This window comes from Teleopsis dalmanni, chromosome 2 (assembly GCF_002237135.1).
Source record: "Teleopsis dalmanni isolate 2A chromosome 2, ASM223713v2, whole genome shotgun sequence".
NCBI classification, from domain to species: domain Eukaryota; kingdom Metazoa; phylum Arthropoda; class Insecta; order Diptera; family Diopsidae; genus Teleopsis; species Teleopsis dalmanni.
The window spans coordinates 43,844,539-43,870,452 of NC_051847.1; the positions used below are offsets into that span (position 1 = coordinate 43,844,539).

The following is a 25,914-nucleotide window of genomic DNA, read 5'->3' on the forward strand; positions in this document are numbered from 1 at the left end:
ACTAACCAGAATGCCTCAGCTTCGTCGCTTCGTTAGTGCATTTGTACCCAAGTGCCATTGTATTAGCAGCAGCCTTTAAAATTACCATTTTTTACACTTTTCCATTAGTAGCGCGCATACTGGTGCCATGTTTCCATTTGGCCATTTGGCCAAGTATGCATTTCTTATATCTCTGTTTTTGCACTTAAATCTGCTTAAATTGTGCAAATTTAAACTTTACTGGTTTTGTATCTTTTCGAATAACAGCAGTAGCGGCAGTAGCGGCAGCAGCGGCAGCCCCAGCACTAGTAGTAGGAGCTTTTATAGTATTCCATCTTCAAAGTTTTGCGAGTAAGTGTAGCAGTTTTTGTCAAATTCCATTTTTAAAAGGATGAGTTTTTGTCCAATTGTGATTGATTTGTGTCCATAGCTGTTTTGTGCATTTGTTTGCCCGCCCTTGTATATCTGGATATATTTTTCACTACTACTGTTTTATGTTTAATCATGGAAGGAAGCAGATAAATCATGATAAATTGCACAAAGAGTGTAAGCGGTTTGGTCTTTTAGTCAACTTGAGTAAATATGTGCATAATCATACTTTAAGGCTATCATAATATCTTCGGAGAAGAATATTGATCAATGGAATATCCGAATGATTTCTAGGGAATTATTTAAAATAGCTATGTGCATTGTTACATATTTTATGTGGCCATTAGGCAAATGGCAAATGTTATTTAAAAAAAAATGATTTTTTATTCATTTGAGGATTTTATGATTATTTTCTATAGCCTTTTATTTCTTTAGTAATGGAAAATCTAATCATTATTATTGTTAAAATTGTTTTATAGAGATAAATTTCTATTGATTTTAAATCAATTACAAATACTGCAAACTGTATATATTATTTTAATATTGCTATTCAAAAGTATCTGTATAGGATACAGAATTGCAGTAAATGAATAAAACTTAAAAGGAGATAACTGTTTCATTTTTTTAACGATTCTAGTATTAAGAATGTCTGACGACATTAATTCCTATCTCTTTATTTTATAGGTATCTGGGTACAATAATATTTCTGAACACAAAATACATATATATGTATATGTAAAATATAAATATATGTGAATATATATAAAATGTATACATCAAGTGTACATAACTTATATATCTTCATCTACTGACCTACGTAAGATTTAATAGCAGAAACTTGGTAAAAATAAATCCTTTATATTTCCAATAGACGACTTTTGTTACCCGTATCGCGCGTTGTATAAATTTAATCAGGTTATGCTAAATGGCGTTAGAAAGATGAGATTTCGTACTAAGAAAACTTGGTTAAATTGAAACTGTACTGTCAACTATTGGAGCTTTTAAAGGAATCGTCCAGAAACACCCAGCATTGGGTAATAGGAGCGAAATTGAGTTCGTCTAAAGCTTCGGAAGCTTGGTTGGGAAATTCTTATGCAACCACCTTATAGTCCAGACCTGGTACCGAAAAAATCGCTTCAAGAGAGGATTGTGTCGAGGACTTCTATGAGAGATACAGAATGAAGTCACCTTCAAAATATCAATAATTTATTGAATAAAACGGCACATATTTGAAATAAATCGAATCATTCTAATTATAGTAAATAAGCCTTATAATAAGGATTTATTTTTACTACTCCTATTCTATTTGGTGTTATGTAGTTCGTGAAGCTTCAAATTGATGTCGATTAAGAAATACTAATGAGTTTTTATGTTTAAACAGTTGCTAGGGATGGCGGTGATTAAATAATTGCATATGAAAATTTAAAAAAATGGACCAAACATTTGCTTAAAAAGGTACATAATATCGGATTTGATTTAATGTGATAAATTATGTCTTTTAAAAACCTTATAGATATTAGAGTAACTGTCACTCTTTTAGAATGACCACACACATACAAAAGTGTGTATGTATACATAGTAGTATGGATATATTGATTTCTCAATAAAAATTGTTAATATCTCATTTGAAATTAGCTACAAATATGATTTAACAGTTAAGCACACATTCACTGTTTATAAAATTATGTTAATGAACTTGCACAGTAAATTGGCAAAACTATAAGTTCAAACAATACAAGTTAAGTACGACTTTGGGCCAGTTAGCTAATGAACACAGTCTCTGAGCTTTAAATTTAGCAGGGCAAGAGTTCAACCCCTGGTGCTTGCAGTCTCAAAAAATGATTTACGAATAATTAAATTTAGGAAATAATGCTAAGACCAGTGATGATGGGTATTTGGCATTACTCGAAACAGCTGTTAGCAAAAAATTAAATTAATTAAAAATAATAAATAAAAATTTTTGTTGTTACAATTTCACTACTGTTTGATAAAAACTCTCTCTATTGAAAACAATAGTTTATATATATATTATATTAATTATTATGTTACATTATTATTATTATTGTTATTTATTATATTATATATTATATTATATATTATTATATATTATTTTATATTATTTTATATTGAGTTGAATTTCTTTCCTATATATTAGGTAGGGACCTTATTATTAAGTCATAAAACAATAGTTTATATTAAAAGTTATGTTTTTTTTATTAAAAATAAAGCAATAGTTTATATTTAAAGTTGAGTTTTTTTTTATTAAAAATCAATTTAAAATAATATATTTTGATAGATTTGTTTTTTTTTTTTTTAATATATAGATAGAGACCTTGTTATTATTTTATAAAACAATAGTTTTTATTAGGAGTTGAATTTTTTCATTAAAAATCGATTTAAAATAAGACATTTTTTATTTTTTTTTTTTTTGTAATACATAGGTAGGGACCTTGTGAATATGTTATGTTCAAAAACAATAGTTTATATTAAAAGTTGTTTTTTAATTAAAAATCAATTTAAGATAATATGTTTTGATAGATTTGTTTTTTTTTTTAATATATAGGTAGAGACCTTGTTATTATTTTATAAAACAAGTTTATATTAGGAGTTGAATTTCTTTCATTAAAAATCGATTTAAAATAAGACATTTTTTTTTTGTAATACATAGGTAGGGGCCTTGTTAATATGTTATGTTCAAAAACAATAGTTTATATTAAAAGTTTAGTTTTTTTTATTAAAAATCAATTTAAAATAAGATAATTTGATAGATTTGTTTTTTTTTTTGTAATATATAGAAAGAGATCTTGTTATTATGTTATAAAGCAATAGTTTATATTAGGAGTTAAATTTCTTTCGTTAAAAATCAATTTAAAATAAGATATTTTGTTATATTTGGTTTTTTTTTAATGTATAAGTAGCGACCTTGTTAATATGTTATAAATGTCCTCAACTTGAATAAAACAATTTTTCACAATATCTTTGCAGAGCTGGTAGCCAATCCTCTCCACATTTTTTTGTTGATTATATTAAAGTTTTTTGATTGAGCAGGTATACAAATGTTAATGTGAGTTAATAAAGGCACTGATGAACGAATTTTATTAATTTCAGGAATTGTCACAGCAGGATATCGGGAACCAATAACTTTAAAAGCTTTTTTATAAACCGCAAAAATTGGCAATTAATTTAAAAATATTAAAAAGAAAAGATATTATGAATTTTTACTTTGAAGTCATAATTCAACAAGTCATTTTTTATTCTTTATTTTTTTTTTGTTGAAGTCACAAAAATGTTTACGCATTTTTTTAACAAAAATTAAAACATTGTATGTTCGCTACAGAAACAAATAAAACGAATAAAACGAATAAATGTTGCATGCAACATATGTAGATCCTCAAAAGAACATTCACATTAAAATGAATTCCTGCTGTTGTCTCGCTTATAATTTATGTTCATTTGCTGAGCTGCAGCAGCCTTTTTTGGAGGCATTCAAAAATAATTTGCTGCTTAATGGCAGCATTGAAAGGCGCATAATAAATACATTTCTATACATATATGTTTGTATATATTATAAATAAGTTTGTTGTGCTGGCAAAGAAATCAAATATTAATTTGAAAAAATTTAAAAAAATTAAAAAAATTGAACAAAATTGAAAAAATTGCAAAAATCAAAAAAATTGAAAAATCAACAATAATGTTTAATCAAGTCAAAAATATTTCCTAGTACAAAATAAACATAAAAATATTAAGGTTAGCATAAAATGCCATATTTTAACAAGCCTTTGAATTTTTATTATGATTTTTCATACTTTTCAAAGGAATTTCATGAAATTTATTTTATTCGAACGTGCCTGAAACTTAACTCATCAAAAAGTGCAACAAACAAAAGCCACAATCAGTATAAAAATGTCTGTTGACTGACTTTGTACGTTGCGAAATGCGAAATGCGAAATGGATTCATGAATGCCCACAAACATCAATAAACGATATTAAAAACAGGGGCGTACGATGGACACAGAAAGTAAAGGGAGTTATATATTATGAATTATTCATTTTTTTAATAAATAGTTAACTTTAAATATATCTATAAATTGTTACTTTTAGAGAACAAAAAAAAAAAAGTGCAACTATGGCACTGTTCATAAATATCTCTCCGATTCCTACGCCTGAATGTGCGTTGCAAATGTGACGCTTAAATTAGCCATCAAAATGGCGAAATGAGTTTTGTACAATGTCCAAATAGGGTTTTGTTTAGTTTAAACTCTCAGGCATAGCTAGCCTGGAACTGTCGTACATGTACATTGCCATGATTGACAATTTCAGCTTCGGTCCTTATGGTCAAGTCAGAAAAAATACCAAATTGAAATAAAATTTGTAGAAATAGCAGAGCTCATTATGTTCATATTCAATTCTTTATTATTTTGTTGCTGTTTTTATTTATTTAATATATCATATGAATTATGTATTTTATGCATTCATTTATGGCTAAATTTGTGCATTTTTATGCTTTTAATGCAAGAATTTTACTGAATATATTGTGCTTGTTCTTCTAATGTTTGTGTAATTTTATATTTCAGTATTTTGTTATTTTTTTTCTATAGATAAGGAAGCGCTTTTATATTTAGATACCGAAGATAGTAAATATGTTACTAATAGCAATAGCAATAGCAAGGTGCTATCTATAAAAGACTGCATATAACAGTCTAAATCTAGAGTAAGAACATTTCTTGAAAGACTATGTGTTGTTGTTTTAATCCATAAAAATCAGCGTTAGATTTGATACAGTAGTTTTTAACTCTATAGAACTCAACAGTCTTTGAACTTGACAACGTACCTATTTAATTTTATAAATTCAGCGACCTTCATATTTGAAGTAATAGGTGTTCTACTCCACGAAATTCAGAGCACATTGAATATAATAATATAATATATTGTTTCACTCTATAAAACTCACCGTCTTTAGATTTGAAAGAGTAGTTGTTTAGTTCCATAAAACTCAGTGCCCTTTGAGTTTGATATAGTTGTGTTCTACACCATAAAAACTTATCGCTGCTTTGATTTGATGTAGTAGTTGATTCATTTCATTAAATTAAACACCATTAGAATTTGATATAGTTATTTTTGAGGTCCATAAAACTCAGCGTTCTTTGGATTTTATAGAATAGTTATTTAGCTCCATAAAATTCAGTACCTTTTGAATTTTATAAAGAAGTTGTTTAGATCTATTAAATTCAGCGCCCTTTAAACTCAATTGTTAAACCCTATTATAATGAGCACAGTAATATAATAACAAATAAACTGTTACAACTCAGTGCCTATTAGATTGGATAGAGTAGCTATTTTGTGCCATAAAACGTAATGCCCTTTGAAGTTGATACAGTAGCTGTTTAATTAACTCTATTGGATTTGATATGGTTGTTGTTGAACTCTATAAAACTTATTGCCATTTGAACTTGATACAATACTATATGTGTTCTACTTCATAAAACTCAGCCCCCTTTCAATTTGACACAATAACTGTTTATCTCCATAACAGTCAGATCCCTTCAGATTTGATAGAGTAGTTGTTTATGGTCATAGAACTCAACGCCCTTTGAATTTTATAGATTCGTTATCTAGCCCGATAAATCTCAGCGTTCTTTTAACTTGATAAAATAATTGTTTAACTCTGTAAGACTCAGCGCCATTTACATTTGATATAGTAGTCTTACTCTATAAAACTCAGTGCCTTTCAAACTTGACATCGTAGTTGTTTTTAACCCCAATATACTCAACGCTCTATTAATACAAAACAGTAAGAATTAAACTCAGAGACTTTTCGATTTGATACAGTAGTACTCTAACTCTATAAAACTTCAAGGCCCTTTAAATCTGATATCGTAGTTTTTTAATGCCATTAAACTCAGCGCCATATGAATTTAATGAAGTAATGGATAAACTATACAAAACTCAGTGCTTAACTTTGATACAGCAGTTGTTTAATTTCATAAAACTCAACGCGTTTTGATTTTGACACATTGCCCTTACTAAACTTTGAACTTTAAACTTAAACAAAAACTTAAAAGATAAATTTCGGCCTTTTCCTTTAACAACGTAGCACCACCTTTAACCTCCATTTTTTATTCACTTCTCCTTTTCCACACAAATTCATCTGTAATATGTGTTGACAAAGAATTGCTGTTCTTTTCCATTTAGCCACAATTTCTTTTATTAGTGTCAACGTCAAGTTAACTTTGACAAAAAAGAGTGACTTAAATTGGTGACCATTAATGGACAGAATCCAAAGAAATTGCGAGAAAAATAAAATGGAAAAAGGGAGTACAGAAGTCGTCAAATTAAAAAGAGTGTCGTCGACATCACCCACAAGTTGTGTTGGCGATTGAAGAAAAAATTCATTCAATGAAAACCACAGTCAACAATTAGTGGATCTGAATAATGTATGATAAGCAATTACTGTAGAGTAGTAATTGCATTACTTTTGTACAACACAAATACTTATACTAAGCAAGACAAATACTTATACTAGTATTAATATTAATAGCACTAAATATAATGTTGTTCAATACTGTAGTAAAAATTATAAGAGGGAGTTGGATATAGGAATCATTTAAATCCAAAAATGTTTTTATAATCTTAAAATTTAGTTAGGCTCAATAGAAAAATGCTTATTTAGCGAAAAAAAACCATAAAGCTTCGAAATTCGTGTTATGGCAAGTGTAAAAACAGCCACAACGCGTTATGGATAACACGGGCTGTTCGCAAAACAAAATGCGTGCTATTATGCTAATATACAATGCCATAATGTGTTATGGTTATCGACAAAAGCTAAATTACATTCAGAATGGTCCAATATATCTACAAAACGACGAAGAAGTTACACGATATTTAGTCTCTAACGGGATTTAAGATACTCATTCAATTAGATGTTATTTATAACTTGAAGAAATTGTTTTAAAAAAATTTTTTTTGTGTTCAAGATAGACTCTAAAGAAAGAAGCAGAAGATTATTTTTAAATATGAATGTAACATATACTTGTTTCTTTTTATTTTGAGTATCGTTGGAAAGCTTGGTATACGTTAAAGTATTCGTTAATGATACTAAGTTTTTTAATATTAGTATGAAATTAGTTTTATTAGAGATGCTTTTGAACAGATAAAGATACATTCACAGAAACAAACATTGAATATAATTTAAGATATCAACATATTCTGGAGTAGTTTAATTGATAAAAGCCTGTGTTGTAGTGATTCTCTTGCTTCCTCTTTAGTAGAAAGTACTCTCAATCCGTTGAAAGCGGAATTCATCAGTCTGATATTTACAACAAGACAACTGCTACAATAATATGGCAGTATTAATGGTGCGAAAACTCAGTTATTGCACTTTTGCATATTCAGCAGATCCAGAAATCTATCCACAAATGAGCTGTAGTAATACACAAATTCAATTGCATGCTTACGTTGCATATTTAGTATTCATTATTCATATGTAAAAGTCATACAAGGATTGCATAGGTAATAATCTTTACACTTAATCAGAGTTAGCAATTACTAAATTAAAATTTATATTTGCTTTTAATTTGTGGTAAGCATTTAATATGAAGTTTAAATGATTGCATAAATAACATTTCCACTTCACTGAATGTCCATATACACCTCTACAATTCGTTTGCATAATATGTCTCCGATGAATGTATAATCAATTTCTTCATCTTAATCGACATAACAACCTCATACCGTATATGTGTCTTCTGTATGGTAACGGGCATACCTCCATGTTGCACTTTAAACAATACAGAAGTTAGGAAACCCAAATACCAAAACTTAACCATAAAATGCAATGACTTCGGCGTATGGGAAAACAGTGAGTGAGTGCAGTTATCTTCGTACATTAATCTTTAAGTTTTGTTTACCATATAACATTATTAGCTTATTATTATGCATTTAAGTATATCGTTGAAGATTTCGAAATAATGATAAATACATTAAATGAAATGAAATTTAAAAATGACTTATCAGACTTTTGAGTACTTCTATCAAGAAATGGAAATGTTATAGAGGATAAATCTTTAATTGACCAAATAATTAAGTTATATACAATACGTTAACATTTGTTGAGTTTGATAGGCTAAATCTGGACGTGCTAGCGAATAACATATCTTAACTTTTAGCTGTAATGACATCATTGCCTTTAGCTTCAACAATGCTTGGTACAACGTTTCTTTTGAAGTTAATTAATATTGTATTTTCTTAAAAATTATATATATAAATGTTATGTTTAAGAAGTATAATCACATCTCAACTAAATACACAAGCTGTCATAGTATCAAGTCCAGTGGCGTAACTACAGGGAAGCGACTGGAAGCAACGCTTTCGGGCCCCCGAACTTAGGGGGCCCCATTATAAATTTATGCATTCATTATTAACATTAAAGAAATTACCAAAACTAGACAATTTTCTTAAAATAAATGAAAACAAAACTGAAGGAGTAAACGATTTATATTGATGCCTTTGCTAATTGTGATACACAGAATAAATTGACACATTGTTCAGATACTAAAACAGACTTCAAACAGACAATACGAAAATCTCCACAAGCCTAATATACATTTTTTACACTTTGTAGTGTAAAGGGTATAAAAAGATATTACCATAGTAGGAGCTCCTTAATTATAATTCGCTTATGGGCCTAAAAAATGTGGTTACGCCACTGATCAAGTCTAACCATTTAGCTATGATGGCTTAGTTGTAGTTGCATTTTCATAATAAGTGATTCACCTATTCGGTATGGAACTCGCCTATCCAAATTAGTTGACGAAACAAATGTAGCAAATATATACTACACTAATGCAGATATTAACAACTATTTGCTGATAAATAATTTAATAACATTTTTAAATTTGTGAAGCATCCATAAACTGTTTATCACCTCCCATTTATACCGGTATTCAACACGATAAGTACGGTAAGTATAAATTTCATATACATTCTGAATTTGTATTTTTTGTAGCACACACTTTCAAAGCTCACTCTGTGCTGTTCTTCCATTTCACCCATGCTGACCTGGTGCAAATGGTGCTCACTTTTGTACCAGAAGGAGATTTTATAACTCCTTATGGTTGTACTGCTGCACTACCACTTTTTACCCAAATAAATTACGCCATTAAACATGTTAGGTGTATTTTATATTTCGCTTTTTTCGTTATTTTCATTGCTTGTTTTCGTTACATTATTACCAGCCATTACATTGTGAAATTTTTTTTTCTTATTTCCTTTTAGGTGGTCTTTCAAATCCCATCTTTGTCGCAGGATATGTCTGCAATATATCACTGAGCAGTACGAGTTGAGTCTGCTCGCGCACTGCACATTACACTAGCACCTCGTGCCCCATGCCTTATGAATTATGTCTGTGCTGCTACAGTGCTGCCAGACTTAATTTCAGGTGTGGCTAAGTTTGTAGGTGCCAATGTTAGTAAACGTATTAAACGGTATTGTGGAAGCGTATCCTTGCTACTGTTATCGACTCATCGTTGTCTTAAATATTTTCAAGTTTTATGTGCTTTTGTTGTCTTAAAAGCAAAATTATCCAAAATATAAAATAAAAATATTTTTAATGTGCAAAGATAATATTTTTGCACTTTGTAGAGAATGAATGTTGCGTCGGTGTTGCCACATCTCTACTTGTTCTTCCTGTTTTGTCCTGTATTGCCATTTTGTTTATTTCTGGTAATCATTGTTTTTGTTGTAAAATGTGCCTTAATTAAATTATGACAATGTTAATGTACCATTATTCCAGCCATTTTACTTTATTCAACATTTTTTCGCCTCCTTTCCGGGGTCCTCTCCATTGCATGACGAATCTCATCAGACATTGTTTGTTGGCATTTTATTTCCATTTCATGATACGTTGCGGTGTTTCACCGTTCCTTATATGCGTGTGGCATGTCCTTAAATTGCTCATGTTGCTCTAACGTACATGTTGCTTGTGTTTTCCTAATGTAATGTCACTGCCAGTGTTGCTTTATGTAAATAAAGTAATTAAAGTAATCTAATATGTATGTTTTTGCTAAAATAAATACTTTTCCATTTCGATTTTTTTTTTATTATTTTTTTTGATAAAATTGTTTTAATAAATTTTTGCGTGCGATATTCTTTTTTTTGCATTTAAGTCACCCACAAAGGTGATAATTACAGTTATTTAATCATTTATTATTTGCTTTTCACGTCACTTGATAAATTTCTATTTAACATAAATATTAGCGTTTTATGGAGACATTCGTGTAAATAAACTGATGTCAGAACTGATTAATTACGAAGCCGAACGAAACAAACCAGCAAATGCTTTAATAAATTATTTTACATATTATAGATAATATAAATAATTAAAGAATCTAGACATTTATCTAGTACACCTTAGTAAAGCCTTAGGATAAGTTAGTTTGGAGAGAAAGCTTTGTACACTAAAGCTGAATTGAGCGAAAGTCAATTTGCGTTGTGATAACACGGGATAGGTCTACCTGAACGCTAAACCTAAAGGACCTTAGGTAAGGTTAATTGGAGAGACATCTCTGTGCACCAAAGTAGACCTGAGCGAAAATGAAAACCCGTTGTGATATCACGGTATTTGTTTGTCTATATGCTAGAGCTAAAGGACCACCTGAAATGACTAAGAATAGGACTAGGTCAAAGCATAAGTAAAGATTCATTTATTTATAAAAATAGTCATTTAAATGTAAAAGAAATATATATAGAAATGTGACATAAGAGTGAAGAATAAGAAAGAACAGGGTACTAGCTCCCATTTGAGCAGAGCACTGCGACAATGATTGATCTTTTGTGCTACTGAAGACATAAGAGTTAAATCTTGAACAAATTATTAAATTATTATTAAATTATTAAATAAAATATTTTATTACACGGTAAACTGAAAAAAAAATATGCATTATTATTTATATTAATAAAATATATATAAAAAATTAAAATAACTGAAGCATCTAACCATTTGAATTTGGTGTACGTTAGGTGGTGCTCATTTAAATATTATTTAATATATTGGTACTTTATATTTAATAGGTTTGACTATTTTTGTAGCAATGACTATTCAGGAGATGCATTTTATCTTCTTAGTATAATAATAACGAGCTTTTGCCGTTTTAACACCATATTCCTAGAAAAAAACTCCTATAGATAAGATTATATCCATGCTATTGCGTTTATTTATTTGAACAGATGTTTTCTTCTAAGCAATGAGCACTTTCACAAAAATACTTCAATCAAGAAATACTTCTTTTAAAATCTGTTCCATCTGGGGCATAGATTTCTATTTACCAGTGCTCTGAAAGAACTGATATTAGCTTAGCATTATTAAAAACAATTCTAACAATAAAAGTTTCTTGAGTTTATTTAATTATACGATAAAAATGTTACAGATGTAATACGCAACTTCCGTATATTATGAGCTAGCTATAGGGCTTCATAAACCTTCATTTTCTTCTCTAGGGGAATGTAAACCTTATAGAGAAATTCATAAAAGCATGAATGTGGATTTGTCAATTTTTTTATGCTTTCAATAAAAGTACTATTAGCGAATAGATATTACTGTATGATCTGGCTAACTTTGTTTTAATGGTGAAGATTAGTCTGTTCAAGATAATGGCGACCTTACATAGATCTTTGATGTGCGACTACGACTTTTTCATAGCTATAATAAAATACATATATAGTTGTATTTCATTGGTTTAGTATCTAAATTAAGTAGATAAAATCTGCTTGAACCAGTATAGCCAAACATAAAGGAAAGCTTTAAGAAAGACAAATTGAAACAGTGTAAAATATATCATTAAATATTACTTTCATACTGGATATTTGCTTTAGAAATATTTCTATGATAATGACAAATTTATGTAGATATAAAAGAAATTTAAAAAGTGTTATTTATATTTAATAATATATATAAAAAATAATATTTATATATAATAGTATATATAAAAAAGAATATTATATAAAACCTTATATGTTTTTGAAGGATGTCTAAATATGCTATGAAAATATCAAATTCGACTTAGCGCAACATTTATTTTGCAAATAGATAGAAGAAGAATTATTTAGATTTATTAATTTATTAAATTTATTATTTATTAACTATCAGTTTAAATTATTTATAATTTACTACTTAATATTTAATTTGCCAAAGGTTCTAAGTGGTTCTAACCCTTGAGTTTTTAATTACACAGTAACACAATGGCACTATAGATCTAAGTAGATGCCTTGGGATCGCCGGTATAATCTAACGTAACCTACTATTAAATTTAAATTATTTTAAGTACTTACAAAATGTTCGTTCAAGATGTGAAATTTTTAATGTCAAGACAATATTATTCATCTACTTCTGTCAGGGGAAACATTTACAGGTTTATCTTTGAAAAGGTACGGTAAGGTTTCGTAGATTAGAACCATATTCATATTCGATACTACTTGTATGGACATAAATTTTTATTAAATCATTAGATAATAGTCCAATTATTTTTATTATTATAATTAATATAATTAGCATATATTAAGACTAAAAAACAACTTTTTAAGTGGAAAAAAATTTTAAAATTTTTTATACAATAAAAAGTGACAAGGAATAGAAGTCATTAAATATTCATTTAAAAAATTTATACTAAAAAGTTATTAATATATAATTAATTTATTTCAAAGAATTTTAAGTAAATTCTTAACACAATTCCCATCATATCTTTGGTGTATGATTCATTCTGCATGGAGTTTCGAGAAAATTTGAAAGAATCTGAATAAATTACAAAATCACTGAAATCATCAATAACTCATTAAAATAATCTGAGATACGAATGTGACTGACTGGACCTTAAGCATAATTATTTCTAAATCATGAAATATATTTAAATATATATAAGCTGGTGTGTATATAAATATGTAGATAAATACATCATGGATGGATATGAGATATCATAAACACATGTGCATTTTATGTTCAATTTGTTTGCGAACGCGTAAAGAGCGTTTTGTGGCACTAATTATGGTTTTGCTGCTGGCAAATGTGTGCGTGATAAATGATGTATTACTTCGGGAAGCTGCTTGTGGAAACGTTACTTTTAATGACTTCAATGGGCCCATTCGAGTTTGACTGCTTAAGCTGAGAATTATGATTAGAATTTAAGAAAATTAAATGCCGCTCTAAGGCAATTTCAAATGCTAAGCGAATATTAGGATTTAATGATATACTTTTAACTTGTAAATAAGTTGCCTGCGAGTTTAGTAAATTGCCTTGTGATTGTTTTGATTGTACTACGTGCATAAACGTATATGAGAGTAGAAATAGAGAAACTAATTAATTAATTACGAATAAGAATATTGTCTAATTACTTTTTAGTTAACTAATAGTAATTTTTGTAATAGAATTGCTATCAACAGCAAATCTAAAAAATCAAGCATACTATATACTTAGCAGACCTTTCCTTTGGACCTATGGATATAAGAATTACGAAAGCTACCCAAATGTAGCCAACAATGCACACGTTTATATCATTTAAATTATTTAGAAATAAAAACACTTTTTCAATAAAATAAATCGTAACTAAAACCAATTATAAAAAACTAATTATCTTTAACCTTTTCTTGATTATTGACCAATAAAATGTTGTATAATACGTATAACACAAAATTAGTTAGATCAAAAGCTCTTTACCGCAATATTTTTATACTAAAAAGTTGTTCTTGGTTTTATAACTACAGGAAATGTTGCAGAACATTAATAGACATAAAAACTTACCATACTTTAACATTGTCAAGCAGACCATTCCAGCATTTAAAACTCTACGTAAATGTTAATAATCGCACGAAACTGTAAAGCATCAGCAAAATCTTGCACTTGCCAACAGATACTACTATATCAAGAAGTTGTACACTCTATCGGTGAACTTATTTATTTAGTGAACACTAGTTGCTTACTCTATGCGTTTTGTTGCCATTATATAGTGCAGCAACATGGACGAATAACTGTCCGAAGGAGTTATCAAGCGAAAAGTCACTCTCATCTACAGATGCAACTGTGGGTAAACCAAAAATTGAACTCTCTTTCAGCAAACCTTATAAACTATTTACAAGTAACTCAGTATATAAAGCTCTTGCATCCTTTATAACAAAATCAAAAATAGTAAAATAATGTAGAGAAGCAATCGACGAGCTAAATCGGTTGGCCGATATCACACTCATCTGGGTTCCTGGGCATAGGAACATCGTAGGGAATGAGAAAGCTGATAGTTTAGCCCGCTCTGGTGCCTCCCTAGACGCGTCACTGGCGGTACCAGTTTATATTACCCTGGAGACCATCAAAAGAAGTACCTTCCTTTACTTTCTGCAACTCGCCAATAACAGATGGAAAGCACTAAGGTCATGTGCACCTTCCAGGTTAACGTGGCCCACCTATAATAAAAATAAATCCCTGGAACTGATCAAAAGAGATCGCGTAAACACTGCAAGGTTTATTGCAGTTACTGGTCATTGGTGTATAGGAACTCACGCAGAGAAACTGCGTATTCCTCATAACTCTCACTGCAGAAGTTGTAGAAACCCGCAGGAGAAAGAAACAATAATACATTTTCTCTGTGAATGCCCAGATCTAGTATCCAGAAGATATAGGTTCTTAGGAAAATAATTTTGTGATAGTTTATCAGACTACTCAATGGTGAAGATGAAAGACCTATTAAATTACCTAAATTCAGTGGGATGGATTTAGTCTCTACTCTTCTATACTAGGGTTCTTGCGAGGAATGTGGTAACAAAATGGTGAAAAATCGCTACTTGAGGTACATTTGAAATTATCTTATGACCTGCCACTGTAACCAACCAACCAACCAACTCAGTATATCATTTTGCATTGCGATTATATAGTGTAAAAACATGGATAATGAATGATCGTTTGATAATTTCAAGAAGAAAATTCTTTACAAATTCTTTAGGGCTGTATGAGATCTACCACGACATTTTATGGAAGTAAGTTGCTAGGTTGATTAAATTTTATTTCTCATAATTACTTATAGAAGTAATTATCTAAGCATTTCATTCAAAATAAATTTTATGAATTCAAAATTGTGTTAGACTTATCTTAACTTACCGAACTGTTTTAATTTACTGGTTTAAATATATGATAACAGTCAACAGATTTATGGTAATGATTTTTCTCTCACCTGTAAGATACAAATAAAAGGATATAAATAATATATTTTAAACTGTAAAAAAAGAAACAAATTTAATAATAAATAAACAACAGCAAATTTAACGAAAAAGTTTAATATACGATTATTGCTTTTTAACAGCGCACCCAAGTATATTAATTTTATTGGGTACAATAACTTTTCGCGAGACCCACATGGCCTAGTAAATTTATGTTAACGATTTATACACCCATCTTTAGCGTATGCGTCTATGTGAAATGTAAGTATCTGTAAACTAGAACAGCTTAGCAAGTGTCACTTAAGCGCGATTATAGGTGGTTTCGCCAATAACGAATGTTAATTGAACTCAATTACACACAAAGGGGGCGTAATATGGTTAAAGAAATTTAAAACCCATGAATAACACTGAAATATGTGTTATATAGAAATTACAGTTAGTTGAAAATATGTTCATATACAATTTCTCAATTTCTCGTTTCACTTTGTAATTGACAGTGATTTCAACTGTGTGGAGCACCATAAGCGCTTTCAATATCACAGCTTGCAATCACTTACGAATCATGAAAAATTCCCCTTTCATCCGATATAACAATCGCATATCGTACGCAAAATTTCATTAAATTACGGTTAGAAACTTGCGGTAATTCAGTACCACAAAAGCGTACGCAATAAACAATTTCGATTTTCGCCTCCCTACACCCCACCGGAGACTACTATAGTCATCATATATCAGCTTTTCATTTCCCACACTCGTACACAGTTTATTCATGAAAAATCGTTTGACATGTTATTGAAAACATCAAACTCACTTCATCATCATCGCTTTATGGATTTTATTTCATCATTAGTTTGGTTTGCGTGCGTCGTGTCATCTTTATTGGTTTTATATATGCAAATTATGGTTCCATTGTCAAGGCAAATGATATGTCGTAAACATTCATCCAACACAGCAGTTGCTGTAGTCATGACATTTAAAAATTATTTAATAGCAGAAGTATGTGTGCATAGGCATTTCACTCATAATACAACCATTAGGCGGCACTAAGAAGATACTTTTAGGTTATATGCACAGCCTACATGAGAACGAAATCAATTTATGGATTTCGATTTGGGTACCTGTGAAGGTATCAGTGAATTAAACGGAGTGTGTCAGTACCTTATGGTGGATTTTATCAGAACGCATTGTTAACAGGCAGACGAGACTTCTTAAGCTTTTAACAATTTAATTCGAAGGAGATTTATTTCTTTATATCATCGTAATTCTGTAATTCCTTTTGTTTATTTTTAAATGATTTTTCATTGTGTTGCTAGGAGTAGAAGTAATAAGGGAATAATAATAAGATAATTTAAGGTAGTAATTAAATTATTATTTTTTTATTTTTGAATTTCAGATAATAAATTCTACGTTTTTCTATGGAAAAATTGGTATCTGACCTAATACTCTTAAATGTTGAGATTTAAAACATTTTAAAATATTTTTGTTAATAAAAACTTTCATAGCAAAAGTAACAAAACTTCAGCAAAAATATCCGAACATAAAAAAAGTCAAGTACGGCTTTGGATCAGTTGGTTAAGGTGCGCTGATTCTGAGCTTCATATTTGGCAGGACCCGAGTTCGATTCCTGGTACTTGCAGTCTCAAAAATAATTATTTACGAATAATTAAATATAAGAATTATTTCCAAGACCACTGGTAAATACTCGAAACAGCTGTATGGTCAGCCAAAAATTCAATTAATTAAAATAATTTAAAAAAATTAATTTTTGTTGTTGTTTCACTTCTGTTCGAAAACCTCACTATGAAAATATTTTTTTTTAATTTTAATTTTAGACTGTGATGTTAAATTTTGATTTTAGGTATGTGAGATCTTCGATTCATCTACGTGGATATAATGGCATAACCTAGCTGTTTTGAAAGCATAAGACGATTTGCTGGAAGTAGGGTTTATCTATGGTATGTGGGTAGTATGACCTATCCTAGCTATTCAACATTTTTAAAGCATAGTACGATTAGAGTTTATGCGATCCACGCATTATCTCCGCGGGTAATATGACAGATTCCAGCTGTTTAACATTTTTAAAGCATGGTACGATTAGCTGGAAGTAGGGTTATGCGATCCATGAATTAACTATATTGAATATTCAAACCTTTATAAAGAAATGCCTAAGGAGAATTTTGAAAATTTGGTGGCCACGCACTATTAAAAATTCTGGTCAACTCTGGTCGCCAATTTCCTTTCGCAAATGAAATCAAAAAGCGTAAATGGCAATGGATCGAGCACACATTAAAAAAGCCACCAAACGAAATCTGCAAACAAGCTTTAATATAGAATCCTTAAGGAAGCAGAAGACCTGCTAGGCCCAAGCAAACGTGGAAGCGAACACTAGAGAAAGAAGTCCAAGTAAGTGGAAAGACCTTTGGAGAAATGAAATCCCTGGCAAGAAATTGTGATAGTTGGAAAAAGTTCGTTATGGAATCGAATGAAGAAGAAGAAGAAAAAGAAGACATGTTCTAGCTATTATACATTTTTAGTGCATACTACGATTAGCTGGTAGTAGAGTTTATGAGAATCTTGAATTATCTTCGCGGGTTATATGCTAAATCGCAGCTATATTAAAGTACAATACGATTGAATTAAAAACATCTTAGTTCTAGATATAAATTTTTGAAACCATTTGATTGACTGTTTTGATTGCTTGATGGAAGGCATTCAAAAAAGGGAGTAATAGTAAATGCAACCCAGATTAACCAAATAATATTAAGAAATTGGTATTAGACACAGATGTTTGCTTTGTTTTCTAATTTTATTTAAGTAACACTCTGTTGATATTGCCAAATGAGTGTTCACTTACTTCTGAAGACAAGTTTTTATTAACAAAAAATTCAAAAGAAGTAATAAAATTAAAAAAAAAAGGTTGCATTTAAAAAGAGTGAAATTAACATTGGAAATTATCATTTTATAATGCGAACATATGTATGTTGTCAATAAACAAAAATGTTAAATTGTCGAAATGGCGAAGTGGTGCTTTTGGTGTGAGTGCAATTCACCCTTAAAACTCCAAATATTTAAACAATTTTAAGCTTAAAACAACATTAAACAAATTTTAAATGCAAATAGTGTTTGAAACTTTGCACTCGGCGGTACTAAAAAGGTAATGGCAAATACCCTAAGGAATTGCATGGAGCATGCAATCAGCTGCTATGAAAACACAACAACACGAAATGAGCAGGCTTGCACGCAAACAATACCTCAGCTCAATGTGAGCTCGCGAGGAATATAAAGTGCCAGGATACGCAATACAAAACAATTACAATTATACGAGCATTCCAGACAAGGATAGGATAGGATAGGATAGCGCCCTTATGACACACCCCCTTTTTACGCAAATGATTGTTAATTGAAATTGATCAAAGCTTTGCACCATACACGCAGCCACGCAGCCATACAGTCATACAGTCACTCACATCCTCACAAATGAGACGTCCTCGTCCTCATCGTCGTCGTCGATGTTGTTGTCGTCGTTGTTGTTGTCGGTCATAAATAGAAGTAAATACCCTAAAACGATAATGGCGTAAAGGTTACAACTGCTAACATGAAAATGCCAGAGGCTTTAACATTATTTAAATTGCATGGCAATACTGCAATATTTATGCGTAAATCAGTTGTAATAAATTTTTAATGGTTTGGCGCAAAAAATGCCAAAAAAGGAAAAAAATGGAAAAAATGGAAAAAAGTCAGGCTCAAAAAGGACGAGCAATGCAATTAAAATCAAATTGAAATTTTCGTGGCGAGCAGCGCCACAAAGTGGTGAAAGCACATACAATTTTTAACATATTCAATTCAAAATTAATATGAAATATTTTTGCGTAAGTATTAAGAAAATATCTATAAATTCATACATAATTCAAGCGATTTCAAGCGATATCATATACAGTCTACGTGGCGTGCCTTGTCGATATGCGTTGCGAAATCAATTTAATCCTTTTGATTGCGCGCTCAAAACGAAAGCCACAGGATTCATTTTCCAGGATTCAAGTCTAAAACATAAATTTTGTTTTTTTTTTTTTTTGGTATTTTTTGTTAATGTAAATCCCCGATTGCATGTATTTAAAAGCACACTTAACACGCTTGCCCATAAGCCATCGGGTTCAATATGATTTCCATTTATAAATTTCAACGAAAAAATGTATTAAAAAGAAATTAGCTGGAAAAGCGCAATGTGGGAATCCAAAAATCGGTATTTGGGTTATGGAAAATGACGTACATATTTAACTTACATTAAAGTGATTTTATATAATTGGTATGTTTTGGAACTTTTTGAGGGGTTTGGAAACACAATTGCAATGCGACGTGAGATCGCATTACAAAACATGCTGTTATGCAGCCAGTCGAAGCTCTGGCTGCATTGCGGTTGCCACATTTGTTACATTTTGCGTTTTAATTGTGATAATTTAATTAGGTTCATTTCATGTGCATAATCGCAAAATCAGTTAAAAGTAATTAAAATGAAATTTCCTAAATATATAATAATCATTAACAACTTTGTAATTATTTTCCAAATTGAATTTCATTTATGCGTTGCCGAGAAGTCAATTTTACGTGTCAAAGGTTGAAGCAATAAAATTTATTAGCGCAAATTTGTTTGAAATTCAAAGCAAATAACTTTACACAAACGAGTTAAAATAATTAAAATTTAGTTAAAAGGTTTGTTAATAGCTGAAATTATTATTTAATATATTTTTACTGCAATACCATTATTGCAACGCAAATTTTTATAGAGTTTTAACACTTCTGTATGTGAGCAATGTAAAATTTTGAATAGTCTTACATAAAATTAATACTGCCAATCATAAAATTGAAATTTTTAATATTTAAATTTTATATTTTCAATACATGTGAGCATATATGAAGCACTAAATTCAATAAATTTTATAACCAAACAATTATTATTATAAAACCGAGTTCAAAAGAACGTTTTAATACATGTTGACCTAATTGAATGGCGAGCATTTAAAAACTGCTATAGCTTTCAAACTGTTGACCAACTATGCAGCCAGTAGATACCACTCCTGCCCCCCCAAATTAGGAATTACACGTCAACCCGATTGCTAATTATGAGATTTTTTTTATAGAAACACTGTAATGTGAATTACAGAAACACTGTAATGTAATGGAAGAAATACTCTAAATCGATGTAGGGTACACAATAGAGATCTATATTGGGGCAGAACAAGCTTCCCAATATAATAATAAAAATAATATTTATGCATTCAGTCATATTTATTAGCAAATAGGGCTGAATTAGTTTAAATATGTTAATTCTCATACAAAATACAGTCAAACTTCCAAAACTCAAAATACTATTTTGCAAAGAAAAGGTTCGACTTTTGAAGAGTTAGAGTTAGAGAATTATTATTATTTTTTTTTTTGTGAACGAAACTATGACATTTTAAGATATTTATTTATTTGAAATCAAATAGAGCACAGACGTTATAGTGAAGTGAAAAATTAGGGTTTGGGATTTTAATTTTTTTTTTCTTATTTTCAGTAAAAAGACATTCCAATACAATAATAAATAAAAAACTTATTGAATAAAAACAATAAGTTGGAGTATCATTCGTTTGTATATAAATATGCAGAATTTTGAATGAGTGTCGAAGACTCTTGGAAGACTAATGAAGAATTTTATTCACCGTACTCTCATCACTTTCCGTTGCGCGTAGAATCGGATCAACTAATTCAAAGCTATCAATCAATCAATCCAATATGTTCCCAGGGGAACATTGGGCCATAACGAACTTTTTCCAACTGTCACGATTTTTTGCCAGGGTTTTAATTTCTCCAAAGGTTTTACCGCTTGCTTGGATTTCTTTCTCCAGTGTTCGCTTCCACGTTTGCTTAGGCCTACCAGGTCTTCTGCTTCCTTGAGGATTCCATGTTAATGTTTGTTTGCAGATTTCGTTTGGTGCCTTCCTAAAAGTGTGCCCGATCCATTGCCATTTACGCTTTTTGATTCAAAGCTATAATACTCAATAATATTGTCATATTGTCATTGTAGCTTTGGAAGTTATTTTATTTACTTTAAACCACACTGCCAGCAAAAAATTAAACATTTCATACTACACGCAAAAATTCGACATTTAGAACGCATTTTACCACATTCCTATTGGCACATGACAATATTTTTATTCGAATTATGGCGAAATTCGAGTTGCGGAGAAATTCGAGTTATAGAAGTTCGAGTTATGGAAGCAGAATTGCATGTAATTTGCTCTCTTAAACCCTGTTGCACTCTTTTTAGTTCGAGTTCTAAACAATTCGAATTATAAAAGTTCGAGTTATAGAAGTTTGACTAGAAGTTCATGTATATATATACATAGAATCTATATATAGAATCTATATATATAATCTATATATATAAGCTATATATATAATCTACATATATAATTTATATATATAAGCTATATATATAATCTATATATGTAATCTATATATATAATCTATATAAATAATCGATCTATTTACAATATATATATAAATATATTTAATTTCATATATCTAAATTTTAAAGGGATTATTATCTTTTAATTGAAATTACTTTTTTTCACAAAGTACACTTCACTTTGTTGTTTCTTTAAAATTTATACCAATTTCATCCATTTCAACACAAAAAAGTATCTTTTACACTTAACAGCATCATAGGATACTAAATTCTACTTGGTAAAGCTAAAGGGAATATAAATTTCCAGGTGAGTGCGTATCATTACCTGAACTGTTTAATTTAACTAGCATTTTACCCTATAACACTAACTGCTTTTGTCACTTTGATCCTATTTCAGCAGTGTTTAAGGATTATTGATTGTTCGGGTAGGTTTAGGATTTCAATGTGTAAGGAGGGTAGGGTAAGTCAGTCAGTATATGTCATATGTAGTGTCTTTGTTAGAGGATATTTATTTTGATAATATCAAATTTAGTTATTCATGTACATTTATTTCTCTTGCTCTTTTTTTGGGTTTAATTTTTTTTATTTATAAATAGTAGTCGGTGGTACTTGTTTTGGGTATTATAAATTTATCTTTCTTTTTTTTTTTTGTAATAGAAAATAATTTTTTGACTTTTAAATAATCAACGCGTGGCATGAATTTAAGTTGTAATTTTTTAGGCAATGTCAAATGATTTGTTTAGGATTGAACCCTGTTTTCTATATACATTTTTTTTTTATTTCATACTTTGTTGATTTTGGTTCCACTGTTAAATTTGGTAGAAAATTGCTGTGGTAATGTTTTCAGTAGTATCAGCCAAAATTGATTTTTCTTCCATTCATAGACAAAAGTTGCTCCTAATTTTAGGTCAACGTGAATGTTAATATTGATTAATTTTAAATAGAAAATTAGCATACTTTACAGTATAGTATGTGAGAAGCTCATTTAAAATATTTATAAACCATTAATCTATTGCATGTTATGGATGTGCTGCTTTGTACTTCTCATTTCCTTTATTAGCATTTAAATCGTTTCAGTAGAAATTGGTTACGATAAAATATTAGTCATTATGCTTTAAAAGCCATTTATGGAAGCCAACTACAATTAAGATCAAAGCAACTGCATTATAATAATTAATTTATTTTTCGGACTAAGTGCAACTTCACACATTTGCTGTATTATCACAGTAGGATTTAAATATTTTATGCAATTTATTATAGAGACACTTGCTTGACACAGTACTTCAAGTCTGTTACCTTACACTTTAGTGCTAGCTTAACATTAAAAGGAATGCGAAATGAAGTATATAAACTTAACATATTAATATCTTCATAATCTGGATAATATGCTTGATATGTTGCTTAGGGCAGTATTTAGTTACATAAAATATTACTGCATATTATATGGAATTTCATATATCAGCAAGTTTATTATAACTTTTGCTACTTAAAGCATTTTTCACACTGAGTGCAGCAGGTACTGCATTATAACATTATGATTATCTTATTTTGCCATCCTGCAAAGTAGATTTGCCTAAGTCTATTAAATTGTCAATATAGGATAACTTTATTCACACCAACACTCAATAAAAAAGTCATTAAGTTGAAAACTTATTGACCAATCTATAGCACGAGTAAATGTATAGGCAAAAGCCTACGAACAGCAGATATTTGCATATCAAATTGAGCTCGCTCAAGTATCGTGATTGAAGTATTGAAGTATTAAAAAAGCAGCAAAGGCCCAAGGTGTGGCAAATGAATACTCGTTCGTAGTCGTTCCTGTCATAACTTTCTGTGTGACAATCAGGTCTGAAGTGGAGTGAATTAGTGTAAGTTTGTATTTTATGTGAATATCAATGCAAAATTATTAATAACAAAATTTTCATATACGAGTACATAACTAAGTCATGTTATAATATTGCCGAATTCTCACTCTTAGCAATAGAGGTGTGTTTCCAATAATCGTGTTAAAGCAACAAATTGACAACAAAATATTTCAAATTGATTTTTAAATGAAATAACACTGATTTATTTATATCAAAGATGTAAAACTCTATAAGATTGAATTACAGGTTTGAAATTATTTTTAAAAAAAAAATTTAATCAGATAACTTCAATGGAAAATGGGATAATTATATACTGAATATAATTATATATTATTGTAAATATTATATATTAAATATAACTATATATTAATATATTTAGTATATTAATATATTTTTTATATATTTATATTTATTATATATTTATATTTATTACCATTTTTCTGAACTTCCTCATTCACATCACAAAAATATACACATATTATATACATTATTATATATCATATATGAGAAATGGGATAATTATTTACTGAATATAATTATATGTTATTGTGTATATTATATATTAAATATAACTATATATTAATATATTTGTTATATATTTATATTTAATATTATTTTTCTTGAACTTCCTCATTCACATCACAAAAATAAACACATATTATATACATTATTATATATTATATATAGTATTTTATATTAAATATAATTACAGCAATTCTTGGATATTTAATAAGGAATCACATACGGCGAAAAATCGCTAATTGAGGTACATGGAAATTATCTAATGGCCTGCCACTGCAACCAACCAACCAACTGTACATTCACAACATTAAACTTGCACTAATTATAAGCGTTCTGAAATTTCACGTCAAGGTCGTGCTTTCAAGCAAGTTTAATGATTAGATTATCTCCGTATTCTCCAGATCTGCTTTACGTTCCCCAGTTCATTAGTGCTAATTAGAATAAAGTTGAGCTTTCGCTAGCTTTAGTCCAGTATAATAGTAAATAAAAATAAAGTACATTTATATTTTAAATTATAAATATATACTTATTGGATAATATAGTAGACAAATTATATGTAAGATCAATAGCTTAATTTTAAACACTAGAAAAACCATTCATCATAAACTGATTTAGTGCTTGAACTATGTTTAAAGTTTATAAGCTAAATGGATTAACATATTAGGAAAACTCATATCACCAAATTATAATATTATTTTAATACGATATTTTTATATAATACCATATCATATTAGTAATATCATATTAGTAATATTATATCCTATATCATATTAATATCATACTTTATCATATTAATAATATCATATCATATATCATATTAATATCATACTTTATCATATTAATAATATCATATCATATATCATATTAATATCATACTTTATCATATTAGTAATATCATATCATATATCACATTAACATCATATTAAATTCATATCATATCATATTAATATTATATCACATCATATTAGTAGTTTCTTTTAAAGTAGGATATGCTTTTTTTAACTACTATTCTATTCACTTAACTGTTGTATGATAAACATGAGATATACTGTATGAGAAATATACTGGAAGTCACACAATTTTTTAATTTGCTAGTATCAGGTACTTCCTTGGGTAATGCTTTAGTAGTTGTATAAGGTTTCGTCAGACCCGTAACAATTTTATAAATTGAAATTTAAGAATGTTTTCATGTTTATTATGTCCATATTTCTATTTAATTTCTACCACCTATGCTAATAATGCATATTTATATATACATGGAGGGTGCAGGATACATTTTCTGAGTCATACAAAGAAGGTTTTATAAATCAACATTGATGAGACTAGAAATTAGGTTCGATTAAGAGAGCTATGCATTCTACAGAACAATCAACATTTAGCGGTTAAGAGAAATGTACGTTTATGTGAACCAGAGCTTTCACTGTATATATAGTACATTAAAAATTATTTATAATTATTTTCAAAATTATTTTTCCTACTTCGTTAAGCTTACTTTCTCCACGATCATCATACCGCCAAGTAACTGCTTAAAGCAAACTTTATGTG

General features: G+C 29.3%; 1 protein-coding gene across 1 annotated transcript in view; it reads left to right on the forward strand.

Moving 5' to 3' along the window:
- Window positions 1-24,608, forward strand: part of LOC119674417 (probable cytochrome P450 6a13) — a 26,307-nt gene extending 1,699 nt beyond the window's left edge. Inside the window, exon 3 of the mRNA XM_038085555.1 lies at window positions 24,560-24,608. Coding sequence (XP_037941483.1) covers window positions 24,560-24,608 — 49 coding nt within the window. The remainder of the gene's footprint in view (window positions 1-24,559) is intronic.
- Window positions 24,609-25,914: the final 1,306 nt, after the last annotated feature.